This window comes from Crinia signifera, chromosome 6 (assembly GCF_055691185.1).
Source record: "Crinia signifera chromosome 6, ASM5569118v1, whole genome shotgun sequence".
In the NCBI taxonomy this organism is placed as follows: Eukaryota; Metazoa; Chordata; class Amphibia; order Anura; family Myobatrachidae; genus Crinia; species Crinia signifera.
Genome location: NC_139222.1, coordinates 288,537,049 through 288,553,952, shown reverse-complemented (window position 1 = coordinate 288,553,952; position 16,904 = coordinate 288,537,049). Strand labels below are relative to the sequence as shown.

Sequence of the window (16,904 nt, the reverse complement as noted above, 5' to 3'; positions counted from 1 at the left end):
ACAGGGCACAGGGCACAGGGATATTTCCAGACTCAGCAAAGACACCATTAGCACTTTATACATACAGTAACTTTTATTAAGGTTTATTTTAACTTTATTACAACTCCAATAGTTATTTAATTAAACGTTTTCTTTTTATTTTATTATTCCTTTTATCTATAATAAGATTTAATTGTTGGCGATGACGTCTTCAATCCATTGCACATAGTTACAGAGCTTGGTGTAGACCCCGGGGTAATTAGGCTGAGCACATCCATAGCCCCAGGACACAATGCCGTGCAGTTCTCCGTTACATTCCACGGGACCACCGGAGTCACCCTAGGAGGAGCGGAACATTGTTACCAGGATTTCATTGTTGTTATGGGAAGCGGATGGTGGAACCACTTCTGTTACCTGATTACTTTGCCCTGATTCTCAAAAATATAAGTACTTATAACATGGTAGATGCGGACTACATCAGCACCATAAATAGTGCAGGGAACATGAAATAGAAGTGTTGCCCCTTCCTAATATTAATGCATTCAGTAACTATTGCCCCATATAAATAATATGGTCCCTATATATGGTCAGTATTGGAATAATGTTGCCCTCCTAAAATTCTCATGTAGAAATTTGTCCTTAATATGTTCATAAAATACTACTGTATAAAAACAAATATTAATTGATTTTGCCACATTATCAATATTGATTGCCTTCATTAGCATATTGTGACTTCTCCTATGTGTTGATTGGCCAGAGGCCTCACACTTTTCCTCCTTATATTGGCCAGAGACCTCACTCAGCTCCTTGCCTGTGTTCTGATTGGCTAGAGACCTCACACAGCTCCTCATGCGTGTTCTGATTAGCCAGAGACCTCACGCAGCTCCTCGCATGTGTTCTGATTGGCTAGAGACCTCACTTAGCTCCTCGCCTTTGTTCTGATTGGCCAGAGACCTCACAAAGCTCATTGCTTGTGTTCAGATTGGCCAGAGACCTCAAGCAGCTCCTCACCTGTGTTCTGATTGGATAGAGACCTCACGCAGCTCCTCGTGTGTGTTCTGATTGGCCAGAGACCTCACGCAACTCCTTGCCTACCTCTTGCTTCTGCCAATGTTTCAGTCTCTTAGCAATATCACAGCTTAATAAATTGGCAGCTTATACTCTAACAGGGTACACGTTTCCACTAATTTGACTTACTTGTGGTTACACATACAAACTGACACAAAAAAAACCCAATGTGTTGACTATTTCCATATAAAACTTTTGACTGTATATTTTTCTAATATCTACCTTTTTCATGTCCATCTGTTGACGTATTGATCCAGTCAACTTACAGCATGTCGACCATATGGGCGTGAACTATTTTTGTTTGACCCATTGAAATTCTGTCAAACTGGTAGCTTGCTAAAAGTTCAAGAAATGTCCTCCCTTGGGGGTCTACTAAGGTATTTACTAAGACTTGGAAAATACAGCGGAGAGAGATACAGTAGCAACCAACAAGCACAGCATGTAACATGGCAGTTACGAGCTGATTGGCCACTACTTTATCTCTCCAAAGCTTAGTACATAGACCACTTGCTCTTTACATATAATTTGAATACGTTCTTTAAATGACTATCAGAGTTTAAGGAGGTGAAACAATAATGTTTTTAACTCTACTGTAGTCACCTGACAGGAGTCCTTTCCACCCTCCGGATAGCCCAAGCAGATCATGTTATCAGTTATCTCCCCCGGATAGGACTTCCGGCAGTCCTCGTCAGACACAATGGGAACATTCACGCACTGCAGGATGTCTGGGTTAACAACTGGGAGAAGATCACAGGTTTAGTAAACAGGGCATCAATATCTGCTGGCATTAAAGATTGCAAAGAAGAAAGATCTGCAGAAGTAAATAAAAAAAGAGAAAGAGGATCTTGAGAAATGTAGGTCAGAGAGGAGAAAGATGGACGGAGGAGATAAGATCTGGAGAAATAAATGTTTAAATCAGGTGGAGTAAATAAAAGACAATAAGAAACAAAAATATATCACAATACACCTAAAGTGTATATGTGTGTATATATATATATATATATATATATATATATATATATATATATATAAATACACTATCAGATCCATTATAACAATAATTCATTGACATTTTTTCTTCCTTTCCTTGAGCTACTTTGGACGTAGATTTCCTCATTAGAAGGCAGATTAATGCCAGTAACATACTCAGCTGACCTTACAAACCTCTCTGGGAACTAGAGCTATTTCCATTCCTGACTGGCAGGGCTATTTCTGGACAACATGGCTCCCAGTGTGAAACTAAAAAAAAATAAAAAATCACCCCCGCCCCATAGACACTTGTTTAGGATGAAGTCACGGCCAAAAGGGATGTGGCCTTGCTGAAGTAGAAGCGGCCTTGATGCAATGGGTGTGGCCTTCCAGGAAGAGATTACCTTACACAATGTAAGGAATATTACATCACAGTAATGCTCTTTGTACCATAATATACCCCACACAGTAATTCCCATATTATGACCCTCACAGTAATGTTGCTTAAACTAATGCGCCTCACAGTAATGCCCGTTAGAATTATGCCCCACCCAGTAGTACTCCTTAGATTAACGCCATACTACCTGCCCATTGTCAGGGGTTTCATATTGCCGACACCACCGCATTTCTAGCGGCAGCATCTGACTGACTTTTCCGAGTCCAAGCCCCCCCACTGATCAGTGGAAAATGCCCAGGACTTCCGGTACTGCTATATACAGCTGTTAACCCCTGGCTCCATTAGACTGCCTGTCCAAAAATGTGTCTGCTGCCTCCTCTAGCATCCTTTGCAATAGTGTCTCCCTTGAGGCAGTGGCCATTTTGGGAGGGACATTTTCAATAGTATTAAATATGCACAGAAGACTGGCTGCAGCAGACAGTGGCCATGGGGCCCAATATGATTGCACATCTTGCCTAGCCCTAAAAATGGCCCCGCAGACTGACAGCTTAAAAAATTGTCAATAAAGATTCACCACGTAAGTTGTTGCAAGTCCTGCTTTGCCTATTTCTCTATGAAGACTATGTTGGTGGTCCATAATACTGGAAGTAGAAGAAAAATCTATAATACATCCTGGGCCAGGTCCAACAGTGATCCTGTGCTACCTTCTGAGATGATGTCACCATAATGACATCACTGGCATCATGTGTGGTCTCTGGTTCTCTATCTATGTATCACTAATGATCACTATTGTCCTGTGTGTGGCAGAATGACCGGCGACACTCACCTCCAGTGTAGCCCCAACCAGACACCAGGCACATGGTTTGGGCAGGTGGACTTGCCCCAGGAGGACAATGGGCAGGAAGGGCGATGGGCTGGACAACGCCATTAAGCTGGCTCGGTGTCGACAGTTTGATCAGCATGATGTCATTATCAATCAAGTATGGGTTATAGTTTTCATGGCGGATAACCTTAGCGGACTGAATGAACTGCTCTGTCCCCTCTAGTACTTTAATGTTATACTCTCCGATCCTCACTTCAATTCGGCTGAAAGGGTTAAAGAAACAGAGGTCAATTTACAGGAAAACTCTGCCCTTAGTGGAAGGTACTGTAGCTATATATGCCCCAGATTGGTGGAAGATACAGCACTCTGACAATCACCAGAACCAGAAATCCAAGAATTACTGAATACTTACAGGATTATTTATGAAAATTTTTACAAAGCAAAAAGTGAAATGGTATTTTCACAGTATTTTAGTATCTCCATAACAATATTACATTCCAAGCCCTAAATTCACATTCCAGATCTCATGTCACATATATGTATTGTGAATGGTGAGCTGTCCGAATTTACAATAAGAAAAAAGATTGTGGAAAAAAAACAAAAAAAAAAACACACTGTGCTAGTAAGGCTATCTTGAGATAGCGTTATCTGGGTTTACCTCCATTTCCCCCACCACTGCACAGCCTTCTCTGCCTGCTGGCCATGGAGGCTGAGCTCAGACCTGGTCCGTGTAAACAGCCATTGGTTTTTGATACACACATAGATCACTTTAAAAAAGGTTACAAAGCAGCGATTGGGCCTGTGCGATAATCGGTTCCAGGTCTCACCGGAAACACCGCGCCTTGAGTGTAAGGTTTTAGCAGTGAGTCTATTCTCCAAATAGCAGAAGCAATAGAAGATGGGATACAATACAAAACTTAGTGTAATCATTATTATTAAGGGTCCTTTTTATATAACTACTATAGTTCTGAAACATTTGTAATTGTACTATTCAATAGTTATAAAGATCATCCAACACTGATAATTCTGTGTCTGATAACTGATATCTGACCTCTGCCATAGTACATAGCATGCTGGCAGTAAGGGAGCAGCAGTATGTGTGTAGGACAGCCAAGACCCGCTGGTCTGTTCATACATCAGAGTCCCGGTCAGGTGGCTTTTTTAGGGCTATTTCACACGCTCCGGCTCCTGCTGGGAGGCGAGACCCCGCACGGCCTGGAAGCCGTGCCGCATTAAGAAGTTTAGAGTGGTAGGGATGGCCACAGCCCGGCAGCTGTCCCTTACAGTGGTGGGATCCGGCTGCAACCGGGCCATACCATGTGACTGGACACAATAGTGTCCATTAACAACTACTGTGTGCGGCACGGCTTTTGGCCTGTGCGGGGTTTCACCGCCCGGCAGGAGCCGGAGCATGTGACATAGCCCTTAGACTAGGATTTCCCCAGTGTGTGCAGCCCGTGCGTAGCTCTGGACTTACTCAGCGGCTGCGATGGAATTAGCCTGACATCACACACCCTCCCTCAAAATTCCTTGGCGCACCTGCGATTTTTTTATGCTACTCCCATAAATCGGATGGTTACCACCCCCAAATGCCAGTTTCCTGTATATTACATTGGGCTGCAATAAACACAAGCAGCAGGATTTCATTGCACGGAGGTCTCGCGCATGCGTGCTAAGGTCCATACGTATGCGCAGTCTAACGATAATTGCCTGACCTGCCAAATTTGCATCCATACAATCAGTCCTGAATCAGGCCCACGGTCAGTAAGGTTTCCCCGATATGACCAATCCCAGTTACCCAGAGTACTTACGATTTGTAGCAGTGGGCGGCGGACACAACCCATTGGTCGTTGATGAGGATTCCACCACAGAAGTGATACCCACTGTAGAGGGACACCTGGTATGGGATGTTACAGGGATACCCCCCAACTATCTTATCATCGTCATCGTGAGCCACAGGTGTAGCCGCTGCAAATACAGGTGATTGGGAAAGTGGCGTCAGAAAGATTCTGCGTTACATTGTATTCCGGTAATGGTTCCGCTGCCGTCTGATTGATGCGGTGTCTCTGGCAGGGAACATACCGTAGAATAATTGTTCATGAAACTATTTCATTCTATTAACCATATATTACTCCCAGATAAATGCTGAATAACGGAATAAAGGAAACACGTGTGAGCATTTGGAGGAACAAAAAAGATTAATTTGGGGTGTACTTACAGCACCTGTGATGACCACATTAGTATCACTTCTACACAAGACGTTGGTAAGCAGTTCAAGGGGTCGATTCTATTACCCACCATGAATTTGCGAGTGCCATTCATCACAGCAGTGGACGCACTTTATCACTGCCCTATCGGGTGGCGAGCAATTTTGAATGAATTTGTGCTGAAATAAGCCTGCAAAGGGGGTGAGATCTGGTCCCGTTACCGGTGTTTTATCGCTGTTGGAACGGCACCTCACACCCTTCGCATTTAATAGGAGCGTCCCCAAAGTTGTAATATATATTCACTATTTTACCAAATCATGTTTATTATGTTTCTGTCTATATATTAGTTCTCTGGTTTAATTATAATGTAACAAAGTAACTATTTCATCCTCCGCCTTTAGGCTCTGTAGTGTCTGAAATGTGAATATAGCTTTAAAGGCCCCATACACGATGCGATTTGGGTCTGATTTCACCCGATTCTGGCGTGAAATCATCCCAAATTGCATGTGTATGACATCTGATCCGATGTGCAGCCCCCGTGTGCATCAGATCGGATGGGCTGCACATATGATAAATCGTATGTGCAGCCATCAGCAGCACATCGCGGGTGTATCACACCCGATATGGGGCCAGATGCACTAAGCTTCAAAAGTGATAAAATGGAGAGTGATAAACCACCAATCAGCTCCTGTCTGACATTTTTCAAACACAGTCTCTGACATGGCAGGTAGGAGCTGATTGGCTGGCTGTTTATCGCTCTCCATTTTATCACTTTTGAAGCTTAGTGCATCTGGCCCCTGGGCTGTAGGCTTGTGCTAGATGTACAAAATGGAAAGACAGTATGTTCTGAGCGCTATGGGTCAGTGTATGTGTGCTGTGTGCAAATGGCTGCCCTCTAGGAGGGGGTTGCCGCCCCCAAAAAAAGAGTTTACAGGAAAAAGAGATACTAGTAGGCGCCTCTTGCACACAAATGAACCAATTTATTAGGCTAATATATCATACATTAATTAAATTAACTTAAATTAAATCAATAAACACAGAAAAATGTACAAAAAAAGTATATGTTAAAAATAAAAAATAAGCATAAAATGATTAAAAGACATGTGCAAAATTAAGCAGCTGATAAGGTGCGGTACATAGTTACCAGGTCCTGGTGTATTTGTTTTCTTTCATATGCGCATATGAGGCCAGGTATTGGTTCCCAATTCAGGGATAAATTGCCAGCACTTTATAGGAGTAATAAGCAGCTATAGAATAACCCAACAGGGTATTTGTAATCCAAAGCAGGGATTTTCAAGCAGTTCTGTGATAGCCAGAAAAAGGATAGATAGATGCGCCAATGCGGTCGACACTTCTGTGTCGATGAAGACGACAGCCACAGGTATGATATGTCGATGAATGGTCTTAGCAGATCCCAATGTGGGGAAGGAAACACGCCAAATGCCCTGCGTGCTGTGTCAGATGGTGACAAAGCAGCTGTACCGGCCAGACAGCCAAGCACGAGCCGCCGGACACTGACGCGGGCGGAGGCTGTTTAGCGGTGAGAGTCTCGTCCGTTCTGCTACAGATGCGACAGCTACGTGCCGCAAAGAGTAAGGTGGCTGTACACGGTCTTCAGTGACACACCACTGCTGCGCCTGTCAGCGGTTAACAAGGACCGAGGTTAGGTGGAATAATATGAAGCTCAGTATTTGAGAATTTTCCTCCAGGTTCACTTGTTCGGATGGCGGCAGCAGGGCTCCTATTCAAGACGCGTTTCGCCGCGCTACGGCAGCTTTTTCAATTGAGGATATTCTCAAATACTGAGCTTCATATTATTCCACCTAACCTCGGTCCTTGTTAACCGCTGACAGGCGCAGCAGTGGTGTGTCACTGAAGACCGTGTACAGCCACCTTACTCTTTGCGGCACGTAGCTGTCGCATCTGTAGCAGAACGGACGAGACTCTCACCGCTAAACAGCCTCCGCCCGCGTCAGTGTCCGGCGGCTCGTGCTTGGCTGTCTGGCCGGTACAGCTGCTTTGTCACCATCTGACACAGCACGCAGGGCATTTGGCATGTTTCCTTCCCCACATTGGGATCTGCTAAGACCATTCATCGACATATCATACCTGTGGCTGTCGTCTTCATCGACACAGAAGTGTCGACCGCATTGGCGCATCTATCTATCCTTTTTCTGGCTATCACAGAACTGCTTGAAAATCCCTGCTTTGGATTACAAATACCCTGTTGGGTTATTCTATAGCTGCTTATTACTCCTATAAAGTGCTGGCAATTTATCCCTGAATTGGGAACCAATACCTGGCCTCATATGCGCATATGAAAGAAAACAAATACACCAGGACCTGGTAACTATGTACCGCACCTTATCAGCTGCTTAATTTTGCACATGTCTTTTAATCATTTTATGCTTATTTTTTATTTTTAACATATACTTTTTTTGTACATTTTTCTGTGTTTATTGATTTAATTTAAGTTAATTTAATTAATGTATGATATATTAGCCTAATAAATTGGTTCATTTGTGTGCAAGAGGCGCCTACTAGTATCTCTTTTTCTTGTGCTAGATGTGTTTTCAGGTGGAAGCAATCTTTTTTTTGTCAAGTTTTTGGAAAATGGCTTAAAATAACCCAAAATATATACCAAATACATACTTGGTCTGTAGGTGCATTTTTATGTACCCAAGTTTAATCTGAGCACTTATTATTGCTGAAAAGTTTTTATATAATTTTTACACTTTTTTCAAAAAAAAAAAAAAAAAAATGCATACAGTATAACGGCCATTTGAAACAATTTAAGTACCCCATATCTTTTCATGAATACCCCTAATAGAGTTCTGTACCGGTTTCCCATATATTTGTTTGGCTTTTCTGGAGGGGTTCAGGATGATTTTCCCTATTTCACTTCAAAATTTTTTAGCCGGTTTTGCTTGCAAGAATTGTCAAATAAATCTAGTTTTCGCACATTTGCTATTGAATAAGTCAAATTTTGTCATACCCCTGAAAAAATGCTACCTGCAGCACCTTCACATGCCTCCCAATTGGGGCGTGGCCCTGGAAAAAGAGGGTGCGGCTTCACAGTAATGACTCGTGAGCGAGCCATGCCTCTCATTTGCCATCACTGTGGGGGCGTGCCCAGCGCTCTGCGAATAGATATGCACACCACATCTACGTATTGACCGCAGCGAGTGACAGCAGGCGGGACTGTCCAGCAAGAGACGTTTGGTTTTCGAGTGATAGCCGAAAAAAACTTTGATTACGGTAAATGACTGAATTTTTCACGGCTAATTGAATTCCCATTCATACATATGTATATATTGTTTAAATTATATTAAAACGTACCGGCCAGTCCCAGAATGGAGAGGAACACTAGGATCTTCATTTTCATGTTGTTTTTTTTCTACAGAGGAGAACCAGACTTTATACCTTCTGTTCTCCCTAATGACATCATCTTTATCTGATCACATGACCTCTAATTATGGAAATGCAGCAGATGTTTTCCTCGAACTCATTGAAGTTATGTGAAGTTAAAACCTGTTCCTCATTCATCCTTGTGTTGTACAATGCACTGGCCGCGTGCCTGTACACACTGTGGCCCAGGAGCCATTTAAGGAGACAATGCCACCAGCCCCCTCATTACCCCCACCCAGCTACAGAAGATTGAAGCACCCCATTTCATTCCAGCGGTATAACACAGGACTGCGGTAAGAGTAACTGCACAAAACAGACAGCCCCCCCCCCCCCAAAAAAAAAAGATGATCAAGCAAGCGACCGTTGAGCTGAATAGCCTGCTCGGTGTCCTATCCAGCAGGGAATTACGTCAAGGAGACAGCGCTTGGGCACAGCAGGGTGTTAGAATCAGCTCCCGGGAGCAGGTAAAGCAAATCTCTGATAATCTGCCGCTTGTACCAGTTTATTGGGGGTATTAGGATAGCCCATAGTGAGACTATACACCCTATAGTGCTTACACACATAATGCCCCCTGTAGTGCCGCATACAAACATAATGCCCCCTGTAGTGCCGCTTACACACATAATGCCCCCTGTAGTGCCGCTTACATACATAATGCCCCCTGTAGTGCCGCTTACATACATAATGCCCCCTGTAGTGCCGCTTACACACATAATGCCCACTGTAGTGCTGCTTACACACATAATGCCCCCTGTAGTGCCGCTTACACACATAATGCCCCTTGTAGTGCCGCTTACACACATAATGCCCACTGTAGTGCTGCTTACACACATAATGCCCCCTGTTGTCAGGGCCGCCGAGAGTTATGCCAGGCCCCTGGCAAATTTTGGGGGCGTGGCCTAATCCCTCCAGCAAGCCGGGGCCCGGGAAATTAGTACCTGCTCCCCCCTTCCCGACAGTCCTGCCTGTAGTGCTGCTTGCACACATAATGCCTCCCGTAGTGCCACTTACACATAAAATTCTCCCTGTGATAAGCAAAATAGCTTATAGCTATAATGCTCCCTGTAGTGCTGAGTATAGCTATAATGAATCCTGTAGTGCCACTTATAGCTATAATGCTCCCTGTAGTGACACTTATAGCTGTAATGCTCCCTGTAGTGCCCCGTATTACTATAATGAATCCTGTAGTGCCACTTATAGCTATAATGTTCCCTGTAGTGCTGCGTATAGCTATAATGAATCCTGTAGTGCCACTTATAGCTATAATGCTCCCTGTAGTGCCACTTATAGCTGTAATGCTCGCCGTAGTGTTGCGAATAGCTATAATGAATCCTGTAGTGCCACTTATAGCTATAATGCTCCCTGTAGGTTCTCATATAGCTATAATGCCCCCCGTAGTGCCATTTATTCCTGTAAGTGCTGCATACACATATAAATGGTCCTTTGGCGCTCATTCACCACCAGGCCGTCTCTGCTGCTGTGCTGGTCACTGGGGGAGCATAGCGGAGAAAAGGCTTCCCCCTTCCGCTGCCCCCTCTGAAACCCACTGCTCTCGTAGCGCTTCTAGAGGAGCACATGCTTCTCTTACACCTTGTGATGCTGACGGCCATTTAAAATATAGTTCCGGCTGGTCAGCCAATAGGAGCTCGCGGCCCAGCAGCCAATCAGAGCTGCTTCTGGTATGCGAGCTCTGATTGGTTCACCAGATGGCACAGAATTTTATATGGCTGCTAGACTCCGGAGGGGTAGTAAAAGCTCAGCTCAGCGGAGGCAGTCGGGTATGACTACAGGGGGTGCGTTGGCTCCTGGTCACTATTCAAAGACATCTGCTGGGCGGAATGAGCATCCCGGGCCCTTTCCTCTCTGTCAGTACTCACAGTACCTCCCTAATGGCGGCTCTGCTCCTAGACAGCGGAACCTAGCATACTATTTCCAGCAATATGACAATAAGCAGCGGCGGTCCCAGAGGTGGGGCTGCAGCCTAGTCCAAAACTCAAATGGGGGAGCCTCACCCACTGCCAGCGAGTCAGTTTGGAATGACAGTTGGTGGTAGTTGCTGTGGTTCCCCTATTTGAATTTTGGGACTAGGCTGCAGCCCCCACTGGTAATAATTGTCACTGCAGTTTACCAATGTCCACATGTATCAGGAAGCTGGACGATCCTGTGATGCGGTGATCAGCTGTTGCCAAAAGCGCAGCAGCTTCAGAAATGATATCAAGGCTAAAAATTCCCACCCAAAGACAGGGTACCACCTGTAGCTCCGCCTCCTCTTTAAACCCCAGCATCTCTAGATTGCCCCAATCTCTTTGCCCTTCCTTTGCTGGGATGCAGTGTAAATCCCGGCGGTCGGGATCCCGGCGTTCAGAATCCCGACGCTGGAATCCCGATCGCCAAAATCCCGACCCTTTCTCCCTCCGTGGGTGTCCACGACACCCCTGGAGAGAGAATAAATTAGCGTGCCGAGCATAGCGAGCCCGCAAGGGGGGGCGATCCACGTCCCCCCCCCTGTTGGGAATTCGGCGATCGGGATCCCAGCGTCGGGATTCTGAACGCCGGGATCCCGACCGCCGGGATTTAATACTGAATCCCCTTTGCTAATTCCTACAATACTAATGAACTTGAGAGCTATTTGCTATTCAGTCACACGGTTCTTTTTTACATTTAATTTAAGATGCTGTCATCCCTTGGATTTAAACCCATCGCCTGTGGCATTGCAGTAAGTCACTGTATTCATTGAGCTATCTGACCGTGCATAGTAAGCTAGACAATGTAAACTGTTTGGAAGCTCATTGTGTATTTTATGTAAATATGATCAGCATGGCCGCTGAGATCTATGTAGTGTGTGGCTGCTCAGGATTGGATGTGTGGCTGCACACTATATACTGTAGATCTGGGGCAGCCAACTCCAGTCCTTGAGAGCTAATTAAACAGTTAATGTTTTCCAGCTCTCTTCACAGAATCACAAGTGAAGTAATTAGCTCCACCTGTGGATCTTTTAAAATGTGTCAGTGAGTAATGAGTGCACCTGTGCAGCAGCTAGGTTGTCTGGAAATTGTGAACTGTTGGTAGCTCTCGAGGACTGGAGTTGTAGATCTGCTGTAGATCTACTCAAATATAATGCTGATTATTTTTGCTATGCAGTACACGTAGCTTCATATCGTTAGTAATCTCAGCTTTTATGCAGGATCAAATAGCCAAATGAGTAGGGTGTTTGACTTTAATGCAACAGGTTATTGGTTCAAATCCTTGATATTGCATTATATCCAAATGTGTTTTTTTTTACTAAAGGGTGTCATAAATGGGGTGTCATAAACGAAAAAAAAAACCTCTCAAGTTAAGTGTAGAAATATGTTATAAGAGGAGAGGATGTGTCTCCAAATCCTTTTTCTTGCAGGGTTACAGGTATACAGAATATAATATGTTGTCACCAGTGATTGATAGTTGTTTTCTCCAGCTGTTGGCTTTTACATACAACTATCAGTAAATCCTTTATATGATTTGTTTTATCACTTATCGGTGTAATAAATTATATTATTGTCCTTGACGTCTTTGGAATCATTTCCCAAAAAATGAATGATCTCCAAAAAAGCAGCAACATTGTTTTGTTATAGTCATTGCCCAACAAAATCCTTTATTACTTCATGCATGTGGTCTATGTCCATGCCTATGAGCGCTGCCTGCTGTGCAGCCCTAGAAGTGTCTGTAGACATGGCTAGATCCAAAGGGGGTGACAGGGGCGGTCATCTTGGGGCCCCCATATATTAGAGGCCCCCACAATCTCCCCCTGAATCATGCACACAGCAGCTGGTACTGAAATCGGAGCACAGCATGATTCATCTGTCTCCCCGATTTCTCCACTTTACTGCCGCTGATAGTGCCACCCGCCAAGGTGCTACTGTCCCAGAGGCTGGTGATGGGATGTCACTGCCGCAGCCTCTGGGATTTCTGTGACATCTAAGAGCTGATAGTGAGGCAGCGCCATACCACTCAGCTCCTTCCTAAGCGGTACCGGCAGTGTGTGAGCTGTGTGGTGCCGGCAGTGTGTGACTGGCTGGAAGCGGGCTGTGAGCTGTGTGGTGCCGGCAATGTGTGACTGACTGGCAGCGTGCTGTGAGCTGTGTGGAGGCGGCAGTGTGTGACTGGCTGGCAGCGGGCTGTGAGCTGTGTGATGCCGGCAGTATGTGACTGGCTGGCAGCGGGCTGTGAGCTGTGTGATGCCGGCAGTGTGTGACTGGCTGGCAGCGGGCTGTGAGCTGTGTGATGCCGGCAGTGTGTGACTGGCTGGCAGCGGGCTGTGAGCTGTGTGATGCCGGCAGTGTATGACTGGCTAGCTGTGGGCTGTGAGGCACTGGCAGTGTGTGACTGCATACCTCCCAACATGACCTCTCCAGGAGGACACATTGCTCTGCTCCTGCACTTCCCTCCTAATGTATGATTGCCATCACCTGTGTTGAAACATCTTTCTTATCAATTAACCTGTTACACATTGAAGAAAGTGCAGGAGCAGAGCATTGTGTCCCTCCTGGAGAGGGTCATGTTGGGAGGTATGTGGCTGGCTGGCTGTGGGGTGCGGCAGTGTGTGACTGGCTGCCTGTGTGGTGTGGCAGTGTGTGACAAAAGCCACAAGAATAACAATCCTAAAACAAAGGAGCAGCAGAGCCCGAGACCAGCTAATAATACTTGATCAGAAGGTAACACATTGGGGAAGTACATGGCCATTTGCCTGAAGCACCACATGTTGTTATTTGTGAACCTCTCAAGTTATAAGATGTAAGTTTGTCAGGAAGGTGGGAATTATTTCTGTGTTCTCTGCATTGTGTCCTCCCAGCCTGCAGGGGTCACTGCCAGTGGCCTGGATAGCCAGTTCCTGTCTGAGCCTGCAGGGGTCACTCTGCCAGTGGCCTGGATAGCCAGTTCCTGTCTGAGCCTGCAGGGGTCACTCTGCCAGTGGCCTGGATAGCCAGTTCCTGTCTGAGCCTGCAGGGGTCACTCTGCCAGTGGCCTGGATAGCCAGTTCCTGTCTGAGCCTGCAGGGTGATTACCTGATTATGAGCAGCTGGGCCTGCACCTGGGGACTGCTATTTAACCCCAGCTCACTGGCAGGCCTGTGCAGATCATTGTTGTCTACTACCAGGTTATTCTCTGTGAGCCTTGCTTCAGCTATCCCTGTGTTCCAGAGACTCAGGGGGGAATTATATTTCTATGTTGCTATAGGTAACCAATCAGATAATCTAGAAGGTGCTAGAACTCCTCTCTCAGCAATGTCCCCCACAGTGTGCAGCCTGTTACTGAATGTGCCTGATCCCCAGCCATCCCTGCACCCCTGTGATATTATCTGCCTGATTACTAGATTCTGTGCTATGTTCCTGTGTACATGTAAAACCCTATGTCCTTGGTAATCTCACCAGTGCACAAGCATTCTGGACTCATGCACTGTTGTATCTCACTACCTGGCTGTGTCTTTCAGTATTCACCTTTACTAGAACAATCAATTTCCATATTCTATATCCATTCACAGTCAGTCCAGATTGTTTTTCTGCAATTACAATCATTTCATAGTCATTATCCTGCACCACAGCTGTACTGCTAATTTTTACATGTGCTCTGCTTTATGTTCCTCAGTTACTGTTAGGATTAATACTGTGTACCCCGTATTGTTCTTATGTGATATATATATATATAGCGCTGCCAACCACTTGTGGCGCCTTATAAATAAAATGTAATAATACTGTTATTATAATAAACCTTTTATTTCACTTCAATTGGCCTCAGACCTCATTCCAAGTATATCCAGCACCGATAATCACAGTAAGCATGACCTACAGTATGTGTGCATTACATTAGGTTTATTACTGATGGATAATAGACTTGTCAGTAATAAAGTTGCACGTGAGCTGGTATAAGCAGTTCCGGAGCTCTCATACAAACAGGAGTCACCCTATTACGGTTGTGCAGGGTTATAAATGTATCTGATTTTATTCACTATTTACTGTACATCACTAGTGACTACAGTATGTTTACCACATTGAACTTCTTTGATGATCAAGGCTTCTAAATACATGACGTTGCCTATAGCAACCGATCTTCTAGCTAGCTTTTTTATGAAGTAAATTCTGTGGAAGGATAGGTAGAAGGCCATTTATTTATTTATCAGTTTCTTATATACTGTAGCGCGCACATTCCGTAGCGCTGTACAGAGAATATTACCAGTTATTATATAGCGCATACATATTCCGTAGCGCTGTACAGAGAATAATATTACCAGTTATTTATATAGCGCACACATATTCCGTAGCGCTGTTCAGAGAATAATATTACCAGTTATTTATTTAGCGCACACATATTCCGCAGCGCTGTACAGAGAATATTACCAGTTATTATATAAAGCACACATATTCGGCAGCGCTGTACAGAGACTATTATCACCAGACCAGTTATTATATAGCGCATACACATTCCACAGAGCTGTACAGAGACTATTACCAGTTATTTATATAGCGCACACATATTTCGCAGATATGTACAGAGAATATTATTACCAGTTATTTATATAGCGCACACATTCCACAGCGCTGTACAGAGATTATTATTACTAGTTATTTATATAGTGCATACATATTCCGCAGCGCTGTACAGAGATTATTATTACCAGTTATTATATAGCGCACACATATTCCACAGTGCTGTACAGAGAATATTTGAAGATTCGGTACTTGTGAGTTATCCGGGCGCCCGATGTGGTCATCGCATGCCATTATAATAAGCATACGATGCAACGCGATTTTCCATCGCGTCGTATCTCGTCGCATCGTATGCTTATTGTATGGTATACAATGGGATGCGATGCGACGCGACGCGATGTTTACACTTCCCGCCCATTTTTAAACCCGCCCTCTGGCACATCTGGCAGAAAATCAGTGTGAGGTAGTTTCCAGAGGAGAGAGCAAGTGTTTTACAGAGAGAGATAGTGTTTTACAGCGTTGGTGTATATTTGTGAGGTGAATTTTTGGACATTTGCCCCAATATTGCCCCATTTGGCCCCTTACACCTGCCCCATTTTGGCCCTTACACCATTATTCCCAAAATGGCTTTGGTTGATGGCATCTTCAGCCTCCCAAAAACTGAGGAAGAGACAGTCGTATTCCTGCAGGAGAAAGGGCTGCTCCCATTGACTGCCACATGCCCAAATGGCCACCCTATGCGCCTGTCCCTGAAAGAGCGCAAATGGCGCTGCTATATTAAAAGTTGCAGCAAAAAACAGAGTCTGCGGGCCTCCCTATTCTATCCTGGGTGCAGGCTCTCATTCATGACTATCCTGCGCTTCATCTGGTGCTGGTGCGATGAACTGACGTCAATAGAGTTCTGTGCTAAGAATTTAAAGCTATGCAATAAAAGCACCATTTTTTATAACGCCTTGATGCGGGAGGCATGCCAATGTGACTTGATGGCACAGCCTCAACGGCAGATTGGAGGCCCAGGGCAAATGGTGGAGGTTGACGAAACCCTGTTTGTGAAGCGCAAAGCCAATGTTGGCAGAGTACTCCCACAGCAGTGGGTGTTCGGAGGAGTGTGCCGGGAGACAGGGGACTGTTTCATGGTCGCAGTTCCCAAGCGAGATGCACCCACTCTCCTCGGTGCAATTGTGGAGCACGTGGCACCTGGCAGCACCATCGTCAGTGATTGCTGGCGCGCCTATCAAACTACTGAACTGGAGCGGGCTGGTTACAGCCACTTGCGGGTAAATCATCGGTTTAATTTTGTAGACCCAGAGACTGGTGCACACACCCAGAACATTGAGAGACTATGGGGTTGTGCAAAATGGCGCAACAAACGCCAGCGGGGCACAGCCCGCCATCATCTTGATTCGTACATGCAGGAGTTCGTGTGGCGAAAGTGCCTGGCGGGAGACAGCGCATTTGAGCGCATTCTGCATGCGCTCACGTTACTTGATAAATAATTATGTTGTTTGATTATTGTGTGCTTTGTGATTGTTTGTTATTCTAATTTATTTCATTAATATGTTAATTACACAGTTATTCCCTTTAATTCAGTT

At 45.0% G+C, this 16,904-nt stretch overlaps 1 protein-coding gene across 1 annotated transcript; it reads right to left on the bottom strand.

The window, feature by feature from the left end:
- Positions 1–91: 91 nt before the first annotated feature.
- On the bottom strand, positions 92–8,828 carry LOC146009788 (anionic trypsin-2-like). Its single transcript, XM_083150248.1, has 5 exons — positions 8,783–8,828; positions 5,048–5,204; positions 3,240–3,499; positions 1,648–1,784; positions 92–318 (listed from the first exon to the last, which is right to left on the bottom strand). The coding sequence occupies exons 1-5, from the start codon at positions 8,826–8,828 to the stop codon at positions 169–171; spliced, it is 750 nt and encodes a 249-aa protein (XP_083006374.1). The 3' UTR covers positions 92–168.
- Positions 8,829–16,904: the final 8,076 nt, after the last annotated feature.

What these genes read in the sequence shown, in the direction of transcription:
- LOC146009788 (XM_083150248.1), bottom strand. Translation starts at nt 8,828, where the DNA reads ATGAAAATGAAGATCCTAGTGTTCCTCTCCATTCTGGGACTGGCCG. An exon ending in GCCGCCCACTGCTACAAATC is followed by an intron (nt 3,500 to 5,047) that starts GTAAGTACTCTG and finishes TAACCCTTTCAG; the next exon opens with CCGAATTGAAGTGAGGATCG. An exon ending in GTGGAAAGGACTCCTGTCAG is followed by an intron (nt 319 to 1,647) that starts GTGACTACAGTA and finishes CGCTCCTCCTAG; the next exon opens with GGTGACTCCGGTGGTCCCGT.